The following is a 15196-nucleotide window of genomic DNA, read 5'->3' as shown; positions in this document are numbered from 1 at the left end:
ATAACGGGTAAAAAAGCTTCTAAGGCATCAACTGCACGTTGGATCACGACAGTGATCTCAGATGCTTACCAGTCTGAGGGGATCTCCCCTCCAGTAGGTTTACGTGCCCATTCTACTCGCGGTGTTTCTGCCTCCTGGGCTGAGCAGGCAGGCGCATCATTAGAACAGATCTGTAGGGCTGCGACATGGGTCAGTGCTGGCACCTTCTGTAAACATTACAAACTTGATGTCTTGTCTGGTCAGCAGACCACCTTTGGGAGGAAGGTCCTCCAAACGGTAATCACACCCTAAGGAGGTGCTTTGGTACTCTCCAGGGTGCTGTCAGGAGGGACGTCCTGGAAAATGGGCATTAGACCTATCGGTAATTATGTTTCCAGGAGTCCATCCTGACAGCACGGGTAGTTCCCTCCCTGTCTTGTTATATGTAATATGATCCTTTCATTAAAAGTTTTTATTTGCATTTTCCATGAGATGGTTCTTGTTACACTGAGGAATTGGGGGTGGGACCGGATCTTTAAACTCTTGTGTGTGTCCTGTCCTGGCAAGGAGGAAGAGGACATCCTCCAGGGTGCAGTCAGGATGGACTCCTGGAAACATAATTACCGGTAGGTCTAATGCCTATTTTCACTTTCCTGACGGGGCCAATTTGTTTTCAATTCTGACCACTGTCACTTTATCTACTATATATTGTCTAAGGGTCACTTCCGTCTTTCTTTCCTTCTGTCTGTCACGGATATTCATTGGTCGCGGCCTCGGTCTGTCATGAAATCCAAGTCCCTGATTGGTCGTGGCAAAAAGCCCACGACCATTGCCATGACCAATCAGCGACGGATGCAGTCCGGCGGCAACATGGCCGCTCCTTCCTCCCCGCAGTCAGTGCCCGCTTCGTACTTCCCTCCAGTCAGCGCTCACACAGGGTTAATGGCAGCGCTAATGGACCGCGTTATGCCGCGGTGTAACGCACTCCATTAACGCTGCTATTAACCCTGTGTGACCAACTTTCTTTACTATTGAGGCTGCCTATGCAGCCTTAATAGTAAAAAAGATCTAATGTTAAAAATAATAAAAAAATAAAAAATCATCATATACTCACATTCCGGCGCCTTTCCAGCTCCTCGCGACGCTTCGGTGACTGCTCCATGCAAGCGGCAGGTTCCGGTGGCAAGGATTGTATGCGACAAGGACCTGCCATGACGTCACGGTCATGTCACTGCAACGTCATCACAGGTCCTGCGCCCATACCAACCCTGGGACCGGAAGCTGCCGCGTGCACCGCACACAGGGTCAGGACTTCAACGGAGGGTGAGTATATGTTTGTTTTTTATTTTAAGTCTGTATACTACATGGCTCTGTGCTGTATACTCCGTCGCTGTGCAATATACTACGTGACTGGGCAATATACTACGTGGCTCTGTGCTGTATACTCCGTCGCTGTGCAATATACTACGTGGCTGGGCATTACTTCTGTAATGGTGGAGAAGTGGGTTTTGGACCGATTCAAGAGCTACAGCTATTGTGGTGTTACATAAAGCATCAGCGGCGTCCACATTGTGTAAGGAACTTATGTCTATAAGAGGTAGAAGGGATTCAGAGAGTAACTGTGGATCGAGGTGTTTGATATTTCTGCAAAGGTGTGCAAGTTTGTGGAGTGAGGATTGTGGACAAGGAGAGAGGAAGAGAATGCAAGTAAGTTGTAGTCAGAAAGAGAGAGCTGCGAGTTAGAGAGGTTAGGCCCCTTTCACACATCAGTTTTTGGCCGTCAGTCACAATCCGTGACGGATTCGTTTTTTCGACGGATCCGACTAGTGGATCTGGCTAATTGGATACTAAGCAAATCGGAGCATGCTCAGTTAAAAAAAAACGGAATCTGTTGCCGGATTCCGTCATTTGATGGATCTGGCGCCATAGGCTTCCATTCTAGCAGACAACGCACGGCGAGGGATCCGGCGAACAAATAATGAAATGTGAGGCCATCCGTCGCTAATACAAGTCTATGAGAAAAAAAAACAGATCTGGCGGCATCAGTCACTGGATTCGTTTTTTTCAAAATTCAAAGGATTGTGACTGATAGCAAAAAACAGTTCTGTGAAAGGGGCCTTAGATAGGGAGCAGAGGCGGGCGAAGATGAGGTCCAGTGTGTGGCCACCTTTGTGAGTGGTGATTTGTCTAGGAGGCTGATGTGCAGTACCGGCCGCGGCCACTATCAGAAGAGGCCCCCGGTCAGCGGCTGCCGACACCGAGGACAGCTGATCGGCGGGGGCACTGGGTGTCGGACTCTGACCAATCACGGGGACCTATCCTAGTAATAGGTCATGAATGAGAACAACCTCTTTCAATAAAGCCAAAAAATGCAAGTTTGGTGCTGACGGACTTGTACTGACCCAAACAATCATATTTCCAGGCCATTTTTTTTTAGGCTACTTTCACACTAGCGTCGGTAGGGGGCCGTCGCCATGCGTCGGCCCGACACAAACTGTGAAGAAAATGAACAACAGGGGCAGCGGATGCAGTTTTACAACGCATCCGCTGCCCCATGGTAAGGTCTGGGGAGGAGGGGGCGGAGTTCCAGCCGCGCATGCGCGATCGGAAAAAGCAGAACCATTGGACAAAAAAACGTTGCATGCAACTTTTTTTTTGTCCCGACGGACTGCAAAAACATGATGCAACCGTCGCACGACGGATGCAACGTGTGGCAATCCGTCGCAAATGAAAGTCTATGGAGAAAAAAACGCATCCTGCGGGCAACTTTGCAGGATGCGTTTTTTCTCCAAAACGACGCTAGAGTGAAAGTAGCCTAAGACCCTCAAAAAAACAAGCCCTCACGTGGCTCCGTCAGCCGCAAAAGAAGCAGGTTATAGCTCTCGGAAAAAATGGAAGTGCAAAAAAAGAAAAATTGCTCGGTTCTTAAGGGGTTAAGCAATTTCCAAAAATCCCATTTTGCTAATTTACAACAAAAAAAAACTTTTCCGGAAGTTTGTGACTACGGAGCGGACACGCACGCCGCTCATTCATCCCTGCAGTAATAAACACGCAGCTGAGGTCACCGGGTATAAATATCCTTTCGCGCCTTCTTATCTGCGTGTAAATAATCCCACGTCCGGAGCATGCGCGGTGCCGCACTCAGCAGCTGTCACTTCACGTAAACCTGCGCCCGCTTCCGGACCGCACTTTCCACACAGCAGACAGCTCTCCGCCTCGTTAAAATAAAATAAGTGAAACAGAAAAAAAATCTGATTATTTTCTGTCCCAACCGGTCTCGTGACGACCACCGCCATGTACGCGAAGAAGGCTCGTGTCTATGCCACTATCCGAGTGGAATATGCGACTGTAGGCGGGATGACCAAGATGGCGTGTGTGCTGGAGCCTCCGCTCCGGATGAGCGTGCTGTCTGTGAGTATGTCACCGGGGTCAGGCCGCACCCAGCCCGGGCAGCGCCTCTGTGTGGGGGAACGGCACCGGCCGGGGAGGGTGGGCTTGTGGGACGAAGGTCTGTGTGCCCCGGGCTGCCATCAGTAGTGGGCAGGGGCTGAGGTGTGACAGGAGGGCAGCAGTGTGATGCCCCCACATAGCAGCACTCCCACTGCGGCTGGGGCATCCTCACTGTGTGTCGGGCCCCTGCCCAGCTGCAAGGGGGCACGGAAAGTTTCTGTGGGTGTTAGGGCGCACTGCACGCGTTGCTAGGTTACAGCCCTGCGCCACATTGCTCTTGTGTTCATGGAAAGTTGATGTAAAGGGGAAGTGTGTAGATAGGTGGTCCCAGGGGCCTTGTGTATATATACTGTATGTCTAGTGCCGGGGGGGGGGGCCTTGTGTATATACCCTACATGTGGTGATGGGGGGGGAACCTTGTGTATATACCGTACATGTGGTGACAGGGGGGCCTTGTGTATATACCGTACATGTGGTGACGGGGGCCTTGTGTATATACCGTACATGTGGTGACAGGGGGGCCTTGTGTATATACTGTACATGTGGTGACGGGGGGGGGGGGGAACCTTGTGTATATACCCTACATGTGGTGACGGGGGCCTTGTGTATATACCGTACATGTGGTGACGGGGGCCTTGTGTATATACCGTACATGTGGTGACGGGGGCCTTGTGTATATACTGTACATGTGGTGACGGGGGCCTTGTGTATATACTGTACATGTGGTGATGGGGGGGGGGAACCTTGTGTATATACCGTACATGTGGTGACAGGGGGGCCTTGTGTATATACCGTACATGTGGTGACAGGGGGCCTTGTGTATATACTGTACATGTGACAGGGGGGGCCTTGTGTATATACTGTACATGTGGTGACGGGGGCCTTGTGTAGATACCCTACATGTGGTGACGGGGGGCCTTGTGTATATACCCTACATGTGGTGACAGGGGGGCCTTGTGTATATACCCTACATGTGGTGACAGGGGGGCCTTGTGTATATACCCTACATGTGGTGATGGGGGGGGGGGGGGAACCTTGTGTATATACTGTACATGTGGTGACGGGGGCCTTGTGTAGATACCCTACATGTGGTGACAGGGGGGCCTTGTGTATATACTGTACATGTGGTGACGGGGGCCTTGTGTATATACCCTACATGTGGTGACGGGGGGCCTTGTGTATATACCCTACATGTGGTGACAGGGGGGCCTTGTGTATATACCCTACATGTGGTGACAGGGGGGCCTTGTGTATATACCCTACATGTGGTGATGGGGGGGGGGGGAACCTTGTGTATATACTGTACATGTGGTGACGGGGGCCTTGTGTATATACTGTACATGTGGTGACGGGGGCCTTGTGTATATACCCTACATGTGGTGACAGGGGGGCCTTGTGTATATACCCTACATGTGGTGACAGGGGGGCCTTGTGTATATACCCTACATGTGGTGACGGGGGGGCCTTGTGTATATACCCTACATGTGGTGATGGGGGGGGGGGGAACCTTGTGTATATACTGTACATGTGGTGACGGGGGCCTTGTGTAGATACCCTACATGTGGTGACAGGGGGGCCTTGTGTATATACTGTACATGTGGTGACGGGGGCCTTGTGTATATACCCTACATGTGGTGACGGGGGGCCTTGTGTATATACCCTACATGTGGTGACAGGGGGGCCTTGTGTATATACCCTACATGTGGTGACAGGGGGGCCTTGTGTATATACCCTACATGTGGTGATGGGGGGGAACCTTGTGTATATACTGTACATGTGGTGACGGGGGCCTTGTGTATATACCCTACATGTGGTGACGGGGGCCTTGTGTAGATACCCTACATGTGGTGACGGGGGCCTTGTGTATATACCCTACATGTGGTGACAGGGGGGCCTTGTGTATATACCCTACATGTGGTGATGGGGGGGGGAACCTTGTGTATATACCGTACATGTGGTGACAGGGCGGCCTTGTGTATATACTGTACATGTGGTGACAGGGGGGGGGAACCTTGTGTATATACCGTACATGTGGTGACAGGGGGGCCTTGTGTATATACTGTACATGTGGTGACGGGGGGGGGGGAACCTTGTGTATATACCGTACATGTGGTGACGGGGGCCTTGTGTATATACTGTACATGTGGTGATGGGGGGGGGGAACCTTGTGTATATACCGTACATGTGGTGACAGGGGGGCCTTGTGTATATACCGTACATGTGGTGACAGGGGGGCCTTGTGTATATACCCTACATGTGGTGACGGGGGGCCTTGTGTATATACTGTACATGTGGTGACAGGGGGGGCCTTGTGTATATACTGTACATGTGGTGACGGGGGCCTTGTGTAGATACCCTACATGTGGTGACGGGGGGCCTTGTGTATATACTGTACATGTGGTGACGGGGGCCTTGTGTATATACCCTACATGTGGTGACAGGGGGGCCTTGTGTATATACCCTACATGTGGTGACAGGGGGGCCTTGTGTATATACCCTACATGTGGTGACAGGGGGGCCTTGTGTATATACCCTACATGTGGTGATGGGGGGGGGGGGGGCCTTGTGTATATACTGTACATGTGGTGACGGGGGCCTTGTGTATATACTGTACATGTGGTGACGGGGGCCTTGTGTAGATACCCTACATGTGGTGACAGGGGGGCCTTGTGTATATACTGTACATGTGGTGACGGAGGCCTTGTGTATATACCCTACATGTGGTGACGGGGGGCCTTGTGTATATACCCTACATGTGGTGACAGGGGGGCCTTGTGTATATACCCTACATGTGGTGACAGGGGGGCCTTGTGTATATACCCTACATGTGGTGATGGGGGGGGGGGGGGAAACCTTGTGTATATACTGTACATGTGGTGACGGGGGCCTTGTGTATATACCCTACATGTGGTGACGGGGGCCTTGTGTAGATACCCTACATGTGGTGACGGGGGCCTTGTGTATATACCCTACATGTGGTGACAGGGGGGCCTTGTGTATATACCCTACATGTGGTGACAGGGGGGCCTTGTGTATATACCCTACATGTGGTGACAGGGGGGCCTTGTGTATATACCCTACATGTGGTGACAGGGGGGCCTTGTGTATATACCCTACATGTGGTGACAGGGGGCCTTGTGTATATACCCTACATGTGGTGACAGGGGGGCCTTGTGTATATACCCTACATGTGGTGACAGGGGGGCCTTGTGTATATACCCTACATGTGGTGACAGGGGGGCCTTGTGTATATACCCTACATGTGGTGACAGGGGGGCCTTGTGTATATACCCTACATGTGGTGACAGGGGGGCCTTGTGTATATACCCTACATGTGGTGACAGGGGGGCCTTGTGTATATACCCTACATGTGGTGACAGGGGGGCCTTGTGTGTATATACCCTACATGTGGTGACAGGGGGGCCTTGTGTGTATATACCCTACATGTGGTGACAGGGGGGCCTTGTGTGTATATACCCTACATGTGGTGACAGGGGGGCCTTGTGTGTATATACCCTACATGTGGTGACAGGGGGGCCTTGTGTGTATATACCCTACATATGGTGACAGGGGGGCCTTGTGTGTATATACCCTACATGTGGTGACGGGGGCCTTGTGTATATACCCTACATGTGGTGATGGGGGGGGGGGGGGGAACCTTGTGTATATACTGTACATGTGGTGACGGGGGCCTTGTGTATATACCCTACATGTGGTGACAGGGGGGCCTTGTGTATATACCCTACATGTGGTGACGGGGGCCTTGTGTATATACCCTACATGTGGTGATGGGGGGCCTTGTGTATATACCCTACATGTGGTGACGGGGGCCTTGTGTATATACCCTACATGTGGTGATGGGGGGGGGGGGGGAACCTTGTGTATATACCGTACATGTGGTGACGGGGGCCTTGTGTATATACCCTACATGTGGTGACGGGGGCCTTGTGTATATACCCTACATGTGGTGACGGGGGCCTTGTGTAGATACCCTACATGTGGTGACGGGGGGCCTTGTGTAGATACCCTACATGTGGTGACGGGGGCCTTGTGTATATACCCTACATGTGGTGACGGGGGCCTTGTGTATATACCCTACATGTGGTGACGGGGGCCTTGTGTATATACCCTACATGTGGTGACAGGGGGGCCTTGTGTATGTACCCTACATGTGGTGACGGGGGCCTTGTGTATATACCCTACATGTGGTGACGGGGGGCCTTGTGTATATACCCTACATGTGGTGACGGGGGCCTTGTGTATATACCCTACATGTGGTGACGGGGGCCTTGTGTAGATACCCTACATGTGGTGACGGGGGGCCTTGTGTATATACCCTACATGTGGTGATGGGGGGAGGGGGGGGAACCTTGTGTATATACCGTACATGTGGTGACAGGGGGGCCTTGTGTATATACCGTACATGTGGTGACGGGGGCCTTGTGTATATACCCTACATGTGGTGACGGGGGCCTTGTGTATATACCCTACATGTGGTGACGGGGGGCCTTGTGTATATACCCTACATGTGGTGACGGGGGGCCTTGTGTATATACCCTACATGTGGTGACGGGGGCCTTGTGTATATACCCTACATGTGGTGACGGGGGGCCTTGTGTATATACCCTACATGTGGTGATGGGGGGGGGAACCTTGTGTATATACCGTACATGTGGTGACGGGGGCCTTGTGTATATACCCTACATGTGGTGACGGGGGGGCCTTGTGTATATACCCTACATGTGGTGACGGGGGGGCCTTCTGTATATACCCTACATGTGGTGACGGGGGGGCCTTGTGTATATACCCTACATGTGGTGATGGGGGGGGGGGAACCTTGTGTATATACCGTACATGTGGTGACAGGGGGGCCTTGTGTATATACCCTACATGTGGTGACGGGGGCCTTGTGTATATACCCTACATGTGGTGACGGGGGGCCTTGTGTATATACCCTACATGTGGTGACGGGGGCCTTGTGTATATACCCTACATGTGGTGACGGGGGGGCCTTGTGTATATACCCTACATGTGGTGACGGGGGGGCCTTGTGTATATACCCTACATGTGGTGACGGGGGGGCCTTGTGTATATACCCTACATGTGGTGACGGGGGGCCTTGTGTATATACCCTACATGTGACGGGGGCCTTGTGTATATACCCTACATATGGTGACGGAGGGGGGGGGGCTTTGTGTATATACCCTACATGTGGTGACGGGGGGCCTTGTGTATATACCGTACATGTGGTGACAGGGGGGCCTTGTGTATATACCCTACATGTGGTGACGGGGGGCCTTGTGTATATACCCTACATGTGGTGACGGGGGGGCTGTGTATATACCCTACATGTGGTGACGGGGGGCCTTGTGTATATACCGTACATGTGGTGATGGGGGGGCTGTGTGTATACCCTACATGTGGTGATGGGGGGGGGGGCTGTGTATATACCCTACACTAGATAGTGGCCCAATTCTAACGCATCGGGTATTCTAGAATATGCATGTCCACGTAGTATATTGCCCAGTCACGTAGAATATTGCCCAGCCACATACTATATTGCCCAGCCACGTACTATATTGCTCAGCCACATACTATAATGCCCAGCCACGTACTATATTGACCAGCCACGTAGTATATTGCCCAGCCATGTAGTATATTGCCCAGTGACATAGTATATTGCCCAGTGACGTAGTATATTGCCCAGCCACGTAGTATATTGCCCAGCCACGTAGTATATTGCCCAGCCACGTAGTATATTTCCCAGCCACGTACTATATTGCCCAGCCACGTAGTACATTGCCCAGCCACGTAGTACATTGCCCAGCCACGTAGTATATTGCCCAGTCACGTAGTATATTGCCCAGCAGCCATGTAGTATATTGCCAAGTCACGTAGTATATTGCCCAGTCACGTAGTATATTGCCCAGTCACGTAGTATATTGCCCAGTCACGTAGTATATTGCCCAGTCACGTAGTATATTGCCCAGTCACGTAGTATATTGCCCAGTCACGTAGTATATTGCCCAGTCACGTAGTATATTGCCCAGCCACGTAGTATATTGCCCAGCCACGTAGTATATTGCCCAGCCACGTAGTATATTGCCCAGTCACGTAATATTTTGCCCAGCCACGTAGTATATTGCCCAGTCACGTAGTATATTGCCCAGCCACGTAGTATATTGCACAGCGATGTAGCATACAGCACAGAACCACATAGTATACAGCACAGACACATAGTATATTGCCCAGTCACGTAGTATACAGCACAGACACGTAGTATATTGCCCAGGCATGTATGTAACAGGTTACAAAATAAAAAAGAAACACATACTATCCGAAGAGCCCGTTGTAGTTCCAGCGCTTGCGTGCACCCGGCAGCTTCCGGTCCCAGGATTGGTATGAGCGCAGGACCTGTAATGATGTCGCGGTCACATGACCGTGACGTCATGGAAGGTCCTTCTCCCATAGCATCTTTGGAAGCGGAATCTGCCTCTTGCAGTGCCGAGGACAGGATGCGACGGCGGAGGGTGAGAATAACTTTTTTTTATTATTATTATTTTTAACATTAGATCATTTTACTATTGATGCTGCATATGCAGCATCAATAGTAAAAGGTTGGTCACACAGGGTTAATAGCTGCGTAACCGGAGTGCGTTACACCACGGTCCGGTACTGCTGGCATTAACCCTGTGTGAGGGCTGACTGGAGGGGAGTATGGAGGGGGCACCGGGCACTGACTGCGGGGAGGAAATATTGCCGCTGGACTGCGGGCATCGCTGATTGATCGTGGCAATGGTCTGGTCGTGGCAAAACGCCCACATCAGCGACTTGGATTCCATGACAGACTGATGCCGCGACCAATGAATATCTGTGACAGAAAGACAGACAGACAGAAAGACGGAAGTGACCCTTAGACAATTATATAGTAGATGTGGTGATGGGGGGGTGGCTGTGTATATACCCTACATGTGGTGACGGGGGGCCTTGTGTATATACCCTACATGTGACAGGGGGGCCTTGTGTATATACCGTACATGTGGTGACGGGGGGCCTTGTGTATATACCTTACATGTGGTGATGGGGGGGGGGCTGTGTATATACCGTACATGTGGTGACAGGGGGGCCTTGTGTATATACCCTACATGTGGTGACAGGGGGTCCTTGTGTATATACCCTACATGTGGTGACAGGGGGTCCTTGTGTATATACCCTACATGTGGTGACCGGGGGGGGGGGGGGGCCTTGTGTATATACCCTACATGTGGTGACCGGGGGGGGGGGGGGGGCCTTGTGTATATACCCTACATGTGGTGATGGGGGGGGGGGCTGTGTATATACCCTACATGTGGTGACGGGGGGCCTTGTGTATATACCCTACATGTGGTGACGGGGGGGGCCTTGTGTATATACCGTACATGTGGTGACGGGGGGCCTTGTGTATATACCCTACATGTGGTGACGGGGGGCCTTGTGTATATACCCTACATGTGGTGACGGGGGGGGCCGCCTTGTGTATATACCCTACATGTGATGGGGGGGCCGCCTTGTGTATATACCCTACATGTGATGGGGGGGGCCGCCTTGTGTATATACCCTACATGTGATGGGGGGGCCGCCTTGTGTATATACCCTACATGTGACGGGGGGGCCCCCTTGTGTATATACCCTACATGTGACGGGGGGGCCCCCTTGTGTATATACCCTACATGTGGTGACGGTGGGGCCGCCTTGTGTATACACCCTACATGTGGTGACGGGGGGGGGGGGCCGCCTTGTGTATACACCCTACATGTGGTGACGGGGGGGCCGCCCTGTGTATATACCCTACATGTGGTGACGGGGGGGCCGCCCTGTGTATATACCCTACATGTGGTGACCGGGGGGGGCCTTGTGTATATACCCTACATGTGGTGACCGGGAGGGCCTTGTGTATATACTGTACATGTGGTGATATGGGGGGGGGGCTGTGTATATACTGTACATGTGGTGATATGGGGGGGGGGCTGTGTATATACTGTACATGTGGTGACGGGGGGCCTTGTGTATATACTGTACATGTGGTGACGGGGGAGTCCTTGTGTATATACCCTACATGTGGTGATGGGGGGGGCTGTGTATATACCCTACATGTGGTGACGGGGGGCCTTGTGTATATACCCTACATGTGGTGACGGGGGGGCCTTGTGTATATACCGTACATGTGGTGATATGGGGGGGGGGCTGTGTATATACTGTACATGTGGTGACGGGGGGCCTTGTGTATATACTGTACATGTGGTGACGGGGGGGCCTTGTGTATATACCCTACATGTGACCGGGGGGCCTTGTGTATATACCCTACATGTGACAGGGGGGCCTTGTGTATATTCCCTACATGTGGTGACGGGGGTCCTTGTGTATAAACCCTACATGTGGTGATGGGCTGAGTATATACCATACCGTACGTGTGGTGACGGGGGGGATCCTGTGTATATCAGGTTTATTGTGTTGGCAAGGAGTACAGAACATTGGCGCCAATTCATTAAAGGAGTTTCCGCTGCTAGGACAACATCTTCTCGATCTGAATGTTTGATCCCTTTAAAGTAAAACGCCTATACTCCCCTCCCATGCTGGTCCAGAGGTGTCGGCACTCACGTTCCCCGGGGCTCATTTGCAGTTGTCACGCGAGACCTACACCCAGTCGCCGCTGGTGTCACTCTCTGAGCCTTAGGATGTAAAAGTAATGAACCGAAAGTGAGAGCTGGTGCTGGCCGCTCTCTTCTTCTCAATTAGGTTTACTTTAATCTGAAGACGCGGAGAGTGACACCAGCAGTGATTTGGTGCAATCTTGAGTCATAACCTCACATGGGCTCAGGAATGTGAGTGCTGACACCACTGGCACGGGAGGCGAGTATAGGATTTTTATTTTGAAGGGAGCAAACATTCAAATTGAGAAGTTGTCCTAGTAAAGGACAATCTGTTTAAGAGTTCTATTCTTAGTGAAGGTTTGTGATGGAGTAAGAGGCGTCTGACTAAGAAATGAAGCACTCCTTCCCCTTCTCCCATCAAAGTTTTTATCCTCTTAATATATTGCAGTCATATTATAAGCACTGTGCACTTACTATTGCTCAATTTGCCTTTCTACTCAGGCACATTTTGCTGTAACATGACTCATTCAGGGAAAATTGACCTCCTGTTTCTACATCGATCATAGATGAATTCATCTTGCCAGTTTTTAAAGGGAATCGATCACCCCAAAATTCGCCTATAAGGCCACCACCATCAGGGGCTTATCTACAGCATTCTGTAATGCTGTAGATAAGCCTCCAATGTAACCTGCAAGATAAGAAAAACACTTTAGATTATACTCACCCAGGGGCGGTCCCGTTTTGGTTCGGGTCCGATGGGTGTCGCTGTCCGGGTCCGACGCCTTCCATTTTCATACGATGACATCCTCTTCTTTGCTTCCTGCTGCAGCTGTGGCGCAGGCGTACTTTATCTGCCCTGTTGAGGGCAGAGCAAAGTACTGCAGTGCGCGGGCGCCAGGAAAGGTCAGAGAGGCCCAGCGCACTGCAGTACTTTGCTCTGCCCTCAACAGGGCAGATAAAGTACGCCTGCGCCACAGCTGCAGCAGGAAGCAAAGAGGACGTCATCGTCCCTGGGTGAGTCTAATCTAACCTTTTTCTCATCTTTCAGGATACATTGGGGGCTTATCTACAGCATTACAGAATGCTGTAGATAAGCTCCTGATGCCAGTGGCCTTAGCTTATAGGCAAATTTTGGGGTGACCGATTCCTTTTAAACACGTCATGTCATAGACCTAATAAAAAAGTGAAGAGTTAACGGAGTAGAAAGGCAAAATGAGCAATTGTATCTACACAATGCTATATAGTATCATGATTGCACTATATTAAGAGGATAAAAACTTCCGTGGGAGGAGGAGGGCTTCTATAAGCAGTGCACACAAGACAAAATGAACAAAAGTGGAATCTAATTTGAATCCGTATTTTGGTGTGACCTTTGCCTTCTAGCTATATACAGTGTTTGAAGGACTTCACAGGCAGGTTGTTTCAAACATTGTGGAGAACTTACCACATATCTGTGGAAGCAGGTTTGCGCGAATCATGGACATCATAGTGGTTACCACTGTAGCCTTGTAGTACTGGGGTCCTGGGTTCAAATCCCACCAAGTACAAAATCTGCTAGGAGTTTTTGGATTTTCGGTTTCCTGACATACAGATAGGTAATCTCGCAATCAGTATGTCAGGATTGTGATTTTTATATAAGCAACTAGATGGTGGCCCGATTCTAACACATCAGGTATTCTAGAATATGTATGTATATAGCAGCTACATAGTATATAGCACAGGCCACGTACTATATAGGAGTACTACGTGGCCTGTGGTATATACCATGTGGCTGCTATATATACATACATACATACATACATACATACATACATACATACATACATACATACATACATACATATTGTAGAATACCCGATGCGTAAATATAGCCCACGTAGTATCTAACACAGCCCACGTAGTATTTAGCAGTGTGGGCACCATATCCCTGTTAAAAAAAAATAATAATAATTAAAATAAATAGTTATATGCTCACCTGGCTGGATCCAGCGTAGATTCAGCGAACCTCTGGCGATGCGTGCGGTTGCCGCCATCTTGCGTTCCCAGGATGCATTGCGAAATTACCCAGATCACTTAGCGGTCTCGCGAGACCGCTAAGTCTTCTGGGTAATTTCGCAAGGCATCTTTGGTATTGGAAGCTGGCGGCAGGCGCGAGCGCATCGTTGTACTACGGAAGGTGAGAATAGCAGGTTTTTTGTTTGTTTTTTTTATTATTTTTAACATTAGATCTTTTTACTATTGATGCTGGATAGGCCGCATCAATAGTAAAAACTTGATCACACAGGGTTAATAGCGGCGGTAACGGAGTGTTACCCGCGGCATAACGCGGCCCGTTACCGCTGGCATTAACCCTGTGTGAGCGGTGACTGGAGGGGAGTATGCGGGCGCCGGGCACTGATTGCAGGGGAGTAGGGAGGGACTAATCGGACTGTGGCTGTCGCTGATTGGTCGCGGCAGCCATGACAGGCAGCTGGCGAGACCAATCAGCGACGCGGGATTTCCATCACAGACAGAGGCCGTGACCAATGAATATCCAGGACAGACAGACTGAAGTGACCCTTAGATAATTATTTAGTAGAAGCTTAATAATTCCAGACCTCAGAGGATTGAGATCAGGGCTCTGTGGGATATTATTGCTCTTTACTCTAAAGATAGTCCTTGATGACATTTTCTGTATGTTTGGCCTTTTTGATAGTAGTATTGCATACTGGATTAATGTCTGCCTGTCTTGCTAATACATTGGGTGGCCAAGGAAATTAAATGTGCATTTACACTACAGCTTTTTTAATGCAAATTTTCAGCTGTTTCACAGTACCAGCAGTGTATGAAGCTTCAGAAATCTCATGCACACACCTTTTTTTTTTTTTGCTGACTGTTTTGTGAGTAACATTTTTTTTTTATGCGCAAAACTTTATCAGCATGCACAAGAGACAAATGTACCCTGACAAAAACGCAGAAAAAAAAGCACCAAAAACTAAGCAAAACCTGCTTTTTATAAGCAGCTTAGGCTACTTTCACACTAGCGTTTTTGACGTACGTCGCAATGCATCGTTTTGGAGTAAAAACACATCCTGCAAAGTTGCCCGCAGGATGCGTTTTTTTCCATCATACATGACGGCAACACAAGAGAGGGGATC

General features: G+C 50.3%; 1 protein-coding gene across 4 annotated transcripts in view; it reads left to right on the top strand.

Moving 5' to 3' along the window:
* Nucleotides 1-3116: 3116 nt before the first annotated feature.
* ARMC8 (armadillo repeat containing 8) overlaps nucleotides 3117-15196 on the top strand; it is a 134363-nt gene continuing 122283 nt past the window's right edge. For 2 of the 4 annotated variants that reach the window (XM_069733536.1, XM_069733538.1), the window contains exon 1: nucleotides 3251-3390. In XM_069733536.1, the coding sequence (XP_069589637.1) occupies nucleotides 3274-3390 (117 nt within the window). In that variant the 5' untranslated portion in view covers nucleotides 3251-3273. Of the gene's footprint in view, nucleotides 3391-15196 lie in introns of all 4 variants that reach the window. The other 2 variants (XM_069733539.1, XM_069733535.1) reach the window with 2 other exon arrangements.

This window comes from Ranitomeya imitator, chromosome 7 (genome assembly GCF_032444005.1).
Source record: "Ranitomeya imitator isolate aRanImi1 chromosome 7, aRanImi1.pri, whole genome shotgun sequence".
NCBI lineage: Eukaryota > Metazoa > Chordata > Amphibia > Anura > Dendrobatidae > Ranitomeya > Ranitomeya imitator.
The sequence above is the reverse complement of the archived record's forward strand: the minus strand, read 5'-3'. Positions and strand labels throughout refer to the sequence as shown.